The sequence below is a fragment of the Silene latifolia genome, chromosome 9 (assembly GCF_048544455.1).
Source record: "Silene latifolia isolate original U9 population chromosome 9, ASM4854445v1, whole genome shotgun sequence".
Taxonomy (NCBI): domain Eukaryota; kingdom Viridiplantae; phylum Streptophyta; class Magnoliopsida; order Caryophyllales; family Caryophyllaceae; genus Silene; species Silene latifolia.
Genome location: NC_133534.1, coordinates 192017161 through 192028835, shown reverse-complemented (window position 1 = coordinate 192028835; position 11675 = coordinate 192017161). Strand labels below are relative to the sequence as shown.

Sequence of the window (11675 nt, the reverse complement as noted above, 5' to 3'; positions counted from 1 at the left end):
CTAGACAACATCAAATTTAGCCTGGAGAGCTTTCAGGGCATCCTGAGCAGAATTCAGCTTGGATGACTCCATCACCAACCGAGCCTTCCCAGCCTCATTATCCTCCTTTAAAGAATGATTCTTAGCCTTTACTGCTTCCAATTCAGCCTTAAATTTCACAGCATCCTTCTTCAGAATCTGCACCTCCCAATCCAAGGTATCTTTAACGCTGTTAATAGAATCGAACTGGCAGGCACCCCTCAATATATCATTGACGTTCTAGCAAAGAAAATATACCCGTTTAAGCCACACAAAACACACAAAAAATAAATACCCACACAAAAAGAGACAAAAAGAAAATACCTCCTGAAGCATAGTGATCAGGTTGGCAGCATAATCCCTGGTGCGGTACATGACAGCCAAAGCACGAGCAGAAGAATCCTCTGCCTGATACTTGTAATAAGCATCATCAACCATAAAAGCTTTGAGCCTGGATCTGTCGTTAGCAAACCGAACCTCATCCAGCCGAGCCCTAACCCCCCTGATCTCATGAACCCCTCCTGACGATTCCTCTACCCTTTTTCTCTTCCCAGGCCGACCAGCCTCATCCACAAATTTCTCAGGGGATACCAACTGTACCTCCTGCACAAGTTCCTGAATCTGTACTGCACTGTCACTCCCAGTAGCCTCATTACTCTTAGATTTCTCCCCTGTGATCTGGGAAACACCTGCCTTCACCAAGGACAAACCAAAACTAGCTATCCTGTCAAAAGCCCTAGTGGCTGTACGGCGAGGCTCTACATCAACAATATAAACACATGTCCAAAATAAAAATCTACAAAACAAACGTAAACAAAACTTACTCCCTAACGAGGAAGTCCATGAGGCTTTGGCACTCTTCACTGGTTTATAAGTACTTAATTTATCCTTCTTGAAACGAGGCATAGGTGCTTGCCCCAGACAGGCAGGCCACGCCCTCTCCTCTTCAGGCAACGCCATGAAAGCTGCAATCCGATCAGCCGACCCCTTAGCATCAGGATTATTTACCCAGTCATTCACTACAAAAACAAAAGTAAGTAAGTATACCTCTCAAAATATATCATCTCCCATCAGAATACAATGCAAGAAAAAGGAAACTACCTCCTTCAACAGCCAGATAATTAAGGTAATCCAGGTCAGGGGCATTAGAATCAGCCCTGATGAACATATAAGTCTAGGCCCATCCCTTATCATCTCCTGAATCAAAATTAGTAATCAGATGAGCCATCTTTGACCTGACTCGAAGATTGAACCGGCCAGTGGAATGACTCTTCAAGTGGTAGACATTCTTAAAATCTTCCAGGGTGATGACCAGCTTATGTTTGGTACATAACTGCTCAACTAAATGAACAATCTTCCAAACCATTGGCATGAGTTGGAATGGAGGAACCCTAATAGCCCTAATCACTTCAGCCATAAAAGGAGAAAGGGGAAGCTGGCATCCTCATTTGAACGCCCATTCAAAAATATAGAACCAGCCTGGTGATGTGACTCATATTTGCGCACATTTAGTCCCCTAATTGAGCCCATTTTGCATACTAATATAACATTCCATAGCCATTTTGTCTGTCAAATGCTTTCTATTTTGCTTTCATAGTGCATTTCATATGTTTTGTAGGAAATGAGACAATTAGGCGGAAATTCCCGTCTCTTGAGCTTATTTGGAAGGACATTGACGATCTTGGTAGAACGAGTGTCGAAGAAGAGGCAAGAACTAAAGACCAATGTTGCAAGAATAAGAAGTATGCGAGAGGAAGCATTCTGAACAACAATCCGGGCGTCCAAAGCATTCAGCCGCTCGTCCAAGTACCCCAGAATCCGAGCGTCCCGACCTTGGGCCGCTCGTCCTACATGCCTACAAGCCGAGCGTCCCACCCTTGTATACGAGCGTCCCTCGGCGTCTTCAACAAGGATGCGCATCCCTCCGAAATACTTGCATTTCCCTACTTAGAACTTAAAATTGTTAATTACTAATTTAGCCTTAGTTAACCTAATGAGGCACTACTATAAATACCCCATTTTGATGATAATCAAAGGGGGCTTCCACATTAGAAAATCCTTTTAGAATAGATTAGAAGTAGATTAGATTAGATTACTCTTTAATCTTTCCACAAATTTCACATTAATCTCTCCACAAATTTCACATTAATCTCTCCTTAATTATTGTTCAAGTTTATTACTTTTGGGTAATTGAAGATTATTGGGTTATTATTGAAGGATTGACAACCCTTCATCAATCAATCAAGTTCTCTTCTTTTATTCTTTGCTTTATTATTTGGATCATCTCAAGTTTGGTATAATTCCTTTACTCTTTTTTTTTTTTGGTAAAATGTGAGAGTATATTATATATAAAAAGGAGTCAATTACATACTAGAAAGGCAAGGCATTCAAAACTAGTTAAATTTTAAATTGCCTAACCAATCTAGCTCATGAGTAGTCATTCGTCTTTTATCTCTTTCCCTTATTCTCTTCCTCATATCATCACTAATCCATTGAGCCAAGTAGTGAGGCCTCATCAGAACCTGCTCCACTCTACACTTATTCCTTTGTTGCCATACATGATACAAAGTACTCATTACCAAAGCAACCTTCACACCACGCTGAACTTTCATGCCAGGACTATGAACACACCAATGCAAGATATCATCCTCAGGTAGTTTTAGACCAGTACAGTCCATCACTGCCTGTAAGACTCTCCTACTATAGTCACACGCAAAGAATAAGTGCTGCTGTGTCTCCTCTGCTAATCCACACAGTAAACATTGCCCATCAACATCCATCCCAAAGCTCATGAGTCTGCTATTTGTATGCAACGAATTGTGAGCAATAAGCCATCCCAGGAAACGATGCTTGGGTAAATTCCAGTTATCCCATATAACTTTAGACCACTCCACTGTAGCTTGTGTACCTCTAAGCCACTCATAACATCCAGCCGGGGTGTACCCAGAAGGTTGTACCTGCCATGTCCCTTGCACATACCCAGCTGCTAATCTCTGCGTCACTCTGCATATCCTCCTCCACACCCAACTGGAATTGCTTGTTGGAGTGTAATCCTGCCAATTCCTCCCTTTCAGATAGTTAGCTTTCACCCAATTCACCCATAAGGACTCCTTGTTTGTTGCTACCCAATCCACAAGTCTTCCAACCATTGCTATATTCCATAGTTCTTGATTTTTAAGCCCCAATCCCCCTTCTTGCTTTGGTCTGCAAATTTTATCCCAAGCAACTAATGGAGAGCGCCTGTAATCTGCACTACCATCCCATAGAAAGTTTCTGCATATGGCTTCTATTCTCAAGATGACTCCCTTAGGGAGAACGAAAACAGAGGCCCAATATGAGTGTAATGTATTCAAAACATGTTTCACCAGGGTTAACCTTCCAGCATACGAGAACTTACTTGCACCATAGCTGTGTATTCTATTGCATATCTTGTCCACTAAACAATCACAGTCCTTCTTCTTGAGTCTAGTAGTCTGAATGGGCATCCCTAGGTACTTGAAAGGCAACGTACCCTCCTTAAAACCAGACACACTCAGGAAATCATTTTTGAGATCATCTTGCACTCCATTAAAATACACATTTGACTTACTTGGACTCACTTTCAGGCCTGAAGCTTTTGAGAAGGATGAGAAAGATTTCAAAGATAAGCATCATTGAATCAAGATCTCCATGATCGAACATCAAGACATCATCTCGCAAACATTAAATTTGTGACTCTCAGCTGCTTGCATAAAGGGTGGAATTTGAACTGGTATTTGGTTGCAGCATACATAAGCATTCTGGTCAAGTAATCCATGCACAAGGTGAAAATTAGGGGAGATAATGGATCTCCTTGTCTCAATCCTCTCTTGGCAGGGAAATACCCAAATGTTTCTCCATTCAGAGCCAGAGAAATAGAGGGAGTTGTAATACACAACATGATTTTACTCTTAAAGCTCTCAGGAAACTCCAACAAATTCAACAACTGCTCTACAAAGCTCCATTCAACAGTGTCATACGCCTTTTGCAAATCAATCTTCAGCATACATCTAGGGGTCACAGAAGGTCTCTCATACAGTCTGATTAAATCTTGGCATATTAGAATGTTTTCCTGAATGCTTCGTTCCTGAATGAATGCACCTTGATTAGTGTGAACAATATCAGGCAGAACAGAAGCAAGTCTAGAGCATAGCAACTTGGATATGACTTTGTATACCACATTACAGCAAGCAATGGGACGAAATTGAGTTACATCCTTGGGTCTGTCACACTTAGGAATAAGTGTCAAAGTAGTAGCATTGAACTGTCTCAGCAGCTTCCCTTTCATAAAGAAATCCCTTACAGCATCCACCACCTCTTTGCCAATTACTCCCCATGCATCCTTGAAGAAGCCACTAGTATAGCCATCAGGGTCAGGGGCCTTGATGTCAGGAATGCTAAACATAGCCTCTTTAATTTCTTCTCCTGTAACAGGTCTAAGCAGTTGAACATGATGTTCACTGGTGCACTGCTTGCCCTGATTTATAACACTCCTATGAACCGGTTTAGTAGCCTGACTAGTCCCCAGCAGCTGCTCATAGTAAGCCAGGAAAGCAGCTTGTACCTGATCACTCGTATCACAGGTCTTCCCATTCATATCCTCAATCACAAAGATCTTATTCCTATTCCTCCTCTTCTTAATTATGCTATGGAAATAGGATGTATTGGCATCACCATCCTTAAGCCATTCACCCTTGGCTTTCTGATACAGGAAACTCTCCCTTGCACATTGCAACTCCTTAAGCTTTTTACTTGCCTCACACTCCTGATGCATCAAGCTCACATCAGATGGATTAACACCCAATTGAACTTGCATCTCCTCAACCTGCTTCTCCAGGATACCAGTTGCCTTCTCAATGTCACTAAATCCCTCCCTATTCAGTCTCTTTAAACCAGGCTTAAGATTCTTGAGATTTTTTGCCAGTTTAAAGAGAGGGGTCCCATCAATATTGTAATCCCACATATCATTGACAAGAGGAATGAACTCCTTGGATTTGCCCCACATGTTGAAGTACTTAAAGCTTCTAGTGCCCTGCACTACCTTAGTACTCTTCACTATACATGGTGTATGATCCATCATCCCCTCGTGCATAAAGTTAGCATACATATCGGCAAACTATCACACCAAGCCTTGTTGACGAAAACCTATCCAATCTACTGTAAATCCTCTCCTCAGACTGTTGTTTATTGTTCCAGGTGAAAACAGACCCTACAGCAGCTATGTCAATAACTTCACAGTCAGCAACACACTTCCTGAAAGGCTCCATCTCAATCTACTGTAATTCCTTTACTCTTTACTCTTTATTGTTTATTTCCTCATTCTCTTATCATGTTTATACTTGTTAATATGATTGACAACCTTGTTGACATGTTTCCTATGATAATGAGTGAGTAGTTCCTTGACTAGGATTAATGGGAAATTAGGGGAAACAAACATGGGGATTAATCATGCTTAATCTAATATGTTTTCATAATTAAATTGCTTGCTTGTTGTGATGTCAGCCTATGCACATGTTATGTTTGATGAAATGCTAAGCCTATGAATCCTTGCATTTATAACCATCTCTTATCTATTCAACTTGACTTGTAAGATATAAACCAACTCGAGTCTTGTTAGACCATGCATAGAAGTGATTAGGAGGAAAGTAAGTCGAATTGTAGGTGTTGTACAATCTAATCGATTCGGCTCTGGGACCCAACTCTTCCTAAGAACCGTAAGACATAAACCAACTCGGCTCCTTTACAACATTAATTGCTTGCAACTTTGTAAACATGTTTGTATGGTTAACTCCCATGAATCCCCTATGAACCCATGACATCCTAGTACCCTTTATTATTTATATACACCTTTTATTGCTTGTTTTACTTTATTGCTTACATTAGTCTAGACACAACTACAAACCCAAATCAATTGTGACACTAGCGTAAATTGAGATAAATAGACTTAGAACCCAAAGCACACCGTCCCATTGATCGACCTCGACTTACCGCTAACTAGTTGTTTGTTGAGTATTATAAATGTGTTTGATTGAGAGCCCCAACGACACTCTTCATCACCTGGACTACCCCAATTAGCCCTGACTGGACCACTCTCAGGGATCTAAACCTCAGCCTCAGCAGGAATAAGACCCCTGCCCTTCAGATAATGTACAAAAGTTGGCTTCAATTGATTAGCCTTGTGGAAAGAAGCAGCCAAAGCCTTCACAGGAGTATAATCAACCCCTTTGTATGACATAGATAAAATTTCTGGGGGAGCAGCCACCTCCATTACTGCATCCTCAGGGATGACATCTGGGACATCGACAACAACAGGAACCTTCTCAACCTCAGCAGGAGCCTTAGATGCAGCTGTCTTCCTTCTCCCTCCAGCCATATTTTATTGAATTAGTTGAAGATTGATTTTTTATAGAAAGGAATTCTAGAAAGAGAAAGAAGAATTTTTAAGATTGGGAATGTGAAAACAAGATAAAATAAAGTGAGGTATTTATAGCCACAAAATGAAACGGGCAAAAAAACAAGTGGTTAAACCTAATCTTGACTCTCCTAGGGTTTTGTGAATCTACCCTATTTATGGTAATATAGCCGTTACAGAAGTTGAACCAAACATAAGTTCTATTCCGTTAAGTATTCCTACACAATTTTTGCCTTGCCCGAATTTTTATCTCCTTATTCCTGGCCAGACCCAATAAAGGAATAAGCAGATAAGGAGCAATTGTTGGGCCCAGAATTAGCCTGCCTGATCAGACAAAGACCAGGCAATGTCCAAAGCCAAAACCTGAACAAGAAATACTTAAAACCAGGCATTGGGAGTGCCCGGACAGGCACCAAGCAGGAGAGAAGCACAGGACAGGCAACTACTAGACCTGGGCTGGAAGGAAACCATGCCAGGCACAAGAGTAACACCATCAAAGCTGGGCAGGTGACAAGAAAGACACGACCAAGTCATATAAACAAAGTCCTTATAAACAAGGAAGACTCATTCAAAGGCAAAAAATAGAGGAAAGGATCAAAAGTAACGGCTGAAATGAAGAACAAGTCAATCAACTACTTCCGAGTAAATAGGGCACGAGTCCTATTTACCAAGAAACCCTAAACAGACTTGAGGAGACCACTTTTGAAGCTATTATAAATAGAAGAGAAGATAAAAGAAAGGGACACTCACTTGCATACTCGCATTACTACTCTCATTCTTGTATTCAACATTTAATTAAGCAATATCCTTAGCCTGTCACGCCTGACATACAAATTCCCTGTCAGGTTACCTAAAATCATAGTAATAATCTCTCCTGGCTTGGTGCCCGTGGTTTTTTCCCTTATTTCCAGGGTTTTTCCACGTATAAAATCTTTTGTGTCTTTACTTTTATTTATTTATTTACTTAGCAATATTATTCAGGCAAATCAATTAAATTAAATCACCCCTTCTAAACTTTCCTCGCAGGACATTTCTGTTCAGTAAAATCCCTGCTAAAATAATTCATATGTACCATTCAAGGCTACCACCATCAGCAGGAATTTTCTAGTGTTACCTATACACTACCTTAGCAAAGTGATGTGGTGTTACCATCCATTCAAAACATCACACGTCAATTAAAATAACAATAGAAAAACATTACCCGTCAAAGTATCATGGCATAAGAACGTTGTAGCTAATACATTCTTGCTAAGTAGAGAAGTAAAGGATTTCTTATGATTTTCATTAATAAAAATTACCTCCGAAAATACTTCAATTGGCTCAATTGTCAGAATGTCGAGAGCCATAACTGCTTTAATTTATCTCTACACAATAGGTGCTACAACAATCGCCCTAGAAGCCAATGTCTTTTGCCTCTTAGTAAGATTATACCCACTTGGTGCCTTAGAGTTCCCCCTTTGTCCTTGAAATCCCAAAGAAAGTGCCTTAAATTTCTTCAAACTTTGACAATAGGTGTCACTTAGCCTTAAAGATGCTTGAAAACTCTTCTTCAATCACCAATTCAAGCTACTAATCAAACCCAATTGGATAATGCCCAATTTCGAATTTCTCAAACCCTAGGTTTGGGTGAGTTAATTTTTGGTAATTTGTGTAATTTGAAGGCTTAAAATTGATATTAGAGTTGTTTAAATGTGTCAAAGATGAATTTGAAACAAATTTGGGATGATTTGATTGAGTTTTGAGTGATTTGTGATATGAGAGATGGGTGTTTTTTGTTGGAGAAGGGTGTTTTGTGTTTAGAAATTGGGGAAGAAATGAAGTAAAGAAGAGGAAATCCCGTGTAAATAACCCGTGGAAGCAGTTCAGCTCGCCCGACTTGAGCTTAGCTCGGGCGGGTTTCTAGGCAGCATCTAATTTTGCTGTTGGAGCTCGCCCGGGTTGGCTCTCAGCTCGCCCGAGTTGTAGCCTGCTCGTCTGGGTTCTCCTCAGCTCGGGCGAGTTCTGCTCCAGCTCGCCCGTCTTGGTCTTCAGCTCGGGCGGGTTTCTGGGCAGCATTTGATTAGTCTTGTGTTAATTATGAAACCCGCCCTACTTGATTTGAAGAAGTTCAGATCTTCCTTCCAATTCTTGGATTTCTTCATTAATTGTGGGGCAATGGTAATTCAAGTGATTAAGCATCCCCACACTTCATTTCTACTCCATCTACACACTTAAAACATAATTAGCAAACTCTCCCTTACCTTCTCTCATGCAAAACAATACTAGTTATGCAAATGAACTAAATGCAATATAATTAAGCTTAATGAAATGTAAGGTTAGAGGGTTAGAATATGTACAAATGGTGGTTTAGGGAGAACTTCACCAAACTCCTCTCCCTTTTAAGCTTATCAAGGGGGCAAATCTAGGACCTTATTGATGTTCCACAACGACCCATGGAAGAAAGCTTGTTCACATTTGTTGAATAAATCCCAAGAAGACCTGGGTATATCATCATCATGAACTAGAAATCCCATTTCATAGATGCTTGAATCGGGATCAATATAGCCTTTCTCATAGTCAAATGACGTTGCATTGCCAACATAAGGGTTGAATATCCCCTCAAACTCGTCATGCCAAAGACCAATGATGTCTTCGTTTTTGCCATTCATATCCAATTCCATTACTAGAAGTAGCAATAATTCCTTTCATAGATTTAATTGGGCCACCAAGGTCCGTTTCCTTTGCCTTACAACTCGGATCATCCAAGGTTTCACTCTTGTTATTGAGCTTGTAAAAAATTCCTAGCTCCTCATAGATAGCAATCTCTATTTCATCAACCTCTTGCTTCCAAGTTGGAGTTTCTACCTTGCCTTTCTCAATAGAAGGCTCATCTTTTGGATGGGGACCAGGAGGAGTCTCATCTTTATCATTAATGTCATTAGGATCATGTTCTACCATGAAGCATGGTTTCTTTCATCGCCTACTTCCAAGGTGAGCATTATATTCTTCACATCTATTACCGCTCCGGCAGTATGCAAGAATGGTCATCCCATGATGATCGGGATATGAACATCTTCCGCCGTGTCTACAATAACAAATTCAACGGGAATAAAGAACTTCCTAACTCGAACCGGTACATCCTCCAAAACTCCTAGGGGCTTATTTGAAGAGTGATCCGCTATTTGAAGCTTCATGCTCATGCATTTTAACTCTCCCATCCCAAGCTTTGCACAAACCGAGTAAGGCTTCACGCTTATACTTTATCCAAGTTCACATAGTGCCTTTTCAAATATTGTATCACCAATTGTGCAAGGGATAGAGAAACTCCCGGGATCTTATAACTTTGGTGGTGAAGTACCTTGTAGAATAGCACTAGAAGTATCGGCAAAAGCAATTGTTTTCATTTGACCAATAGATTTCTTCTTTGTAAGGATATCCTTCATATACTTTGCGTAAGCCGGCTTAGGGTTATCAACTTGGTGAAGGGAGTAATGACTTCCAAATTATTCACGATTTCCATAAATTTCTTGAGTTGCTTATCCATTTTAGGCTTCATTTGTCTACTTGGAAAAGGTAACCTAATGACAATAGGCTCTTCATCAATCTTCTTTTTTGTTTATTCTTCTTTCTTCTTCTTCATTCATTCACTCTCATCATTGTTCACATCTACCACCTTCTCACTATTTTTCCTTGTGTTACCCCCAGTATTCTTCTCCAACCTTTGTCATCTATCTTGCTCTTCACCTCAACAATAATCTCTTCAATTGGCACCATAGGACTCCCATATTGAGTATCACTTCTCAAGTGTATAGCATAAGCCATCTCATTTCTTGTGGGTGGATTACCTTGAGGAGGTAATTGCCCTTTTTGTCTTTGTGAGCTTGATGAGGCCATTTGAGACAATTGAGTCTCAAGCATCTTGTTGTGTGCAAGGATATTTTTGATGGTGATATCTTTTGCTTGGCTATATTTTTGCATTTGAGCAAAGAGTTCTTGTTGGTTCTTTTGCATTTGTAAAACCGCTTTTTTAACATCAAAGGTTGGGTCATTGGGTTGGTTATATGAGGATTGGTTGTATGATGGCTGGTTTTGGAATCCTTAATTTTGATTGTAGAAATATCTTTGAATATGATTTCTCAATGGAGGTGCGATGTATGTTGGTTGTGGGTTTTGAACATTTGGGCTTTTATATGAGAGATTTGGGTGGTACTTGGTGTTTTCATTGTAAAAGTGAGTATGAGGTACAATTATTATATGTTTGAAAAGCATTCACTTGTTCATTCGTCCCTCTACATTCTTATTGATCATGTCCGAAAGTTCCACAACTTTCACAAATTCCACTTGGAGTAGTTGATGTCATTGCCATGGCATTAACTTGGTGAACCGGTTGTTGCTTTGGTGGAGTTGAAGCTTTATTCACTTCCTCTAAGGCCTGCTTGAACTTCAAGTTCATGGTATCCATATGAGAACTTAATTGAGCACCAAGGTCGGCATTAAGTTGTGTCACGGAATCCACCTCATGTCTTCCTCCTCTACTAGCTTTTCGAGGTCTACCATAATGAGAGCTATGGGTCGCCATATCTTCAATTTCTTCCCATGTTTGGTTGTCATCAACTTTGGTGAACATACCATTTGAACTCATGTTCAAAATATTCCTTGAATCTTCATAAAGTCCATTCTGAAATTGTTGAACTAGAAACCATTCACTAAGACCATGAAGAGCACAAGATCGGCAAATGGCCTTGAAACGCTCCCAAGCTTCGTGTAGTGATTCTTCAGCCTTTTGCTTAAATCTGGTAATTTGAGCTCTAAGCATATTAGTTTTCTCTGGTGGGTAGAATTTCTTGTAGAAAGCTAAGCCTAGGTTTTTCCATGAATCCATGCCAAGAGTAACTTTGTCTAACTCTTAAACCATTGCTTTGCGGCTCCTATCAATGAAAAGGGAAAAAGTACCCATCGAATTTGATCTTGAGTCACACCCGTTTGAGAGATAGCTTCACAATAATCACAAAAGGTCTCCATGTGAAGGTGTGGATCCTCACATGGGCATTCCCTCGAATTGGCTTCTTTCAACCAATTAAATAAAAGAGTATTTTGCTATGACGTTCCCTGTTAGTTGTGTGGGTTTAGGAGTACCATTGGGTAAACTATCTTTGGTTGGTACGAAATGTGATGAAAACTTTGGCATGGTTGGTTGATTTTGTGGGTGATTTTGAGGGTTAGGTTGTGGGTTGGTTTGTGGTTCCCT

General features: G+C 40.2%; 1 protein-coding gene and 1 non-coding gene across 2 annotated transcripts; one reads left to right on the top strand and one right to left on the bottom strand.

The window, feature by feature from the left end:
• LOC141602044 (uncharacterized) lies at nt 1-5143 on the bottom strand. Its single transcript, XM_074422353.1, has 6 exons — nt 3748-5143; nt 2437-3631; nt 1120-1175; nt 843-1037; nt 343-776; nt 1-258 (listed from the first exon to the last, which is right to left on the bottom strand). Exons 1-6 carry the CDS (start codon nt 5141-5143, stop codon nt 1-3), a joined length of 3534 nt encoding a protein of 1177 aa, XP_074278454.1.
• A 5993-nt stretch (nt 5144-11136) lies between these two features.
• On the top strand, nt 11137-11243 carry LOC141603331 (small nucleolar RNA R71). The gene has a single exon (XR_012525215.1). It is a non-coding gene; the product is annotated as a small nucleolar RNA R71 (small nucleolar RNA).
• Nucleotides 11244-11675: the final 432 nt, after the last annotated feature.

Excerpts from the sequence above, each read along its gene's own strand:
- LOC141602044 (XM_074422353.1), bottom strand. The coding sequence starts at position 5,143 with ATGTATGCTAACTTTATGCACGAGGGGATGATGGATCATACACCATGT. Across the intron at positions 1,176-2,436 it reads ACTACTCATGAGCTAGATTG|GGCTGATTCTAATGCCCCTG; the intron begins GTTAGGCAATTT and ends TATGTTCATCAG. Across the intron at positions 1,038-1,119 it reads TTATCTGGCTGTTGAAGGAG|TGAATGACTGGGTAAATAAT; the intron begins GTAGTTTCCTTT and ends TTGTTTTTGTAG.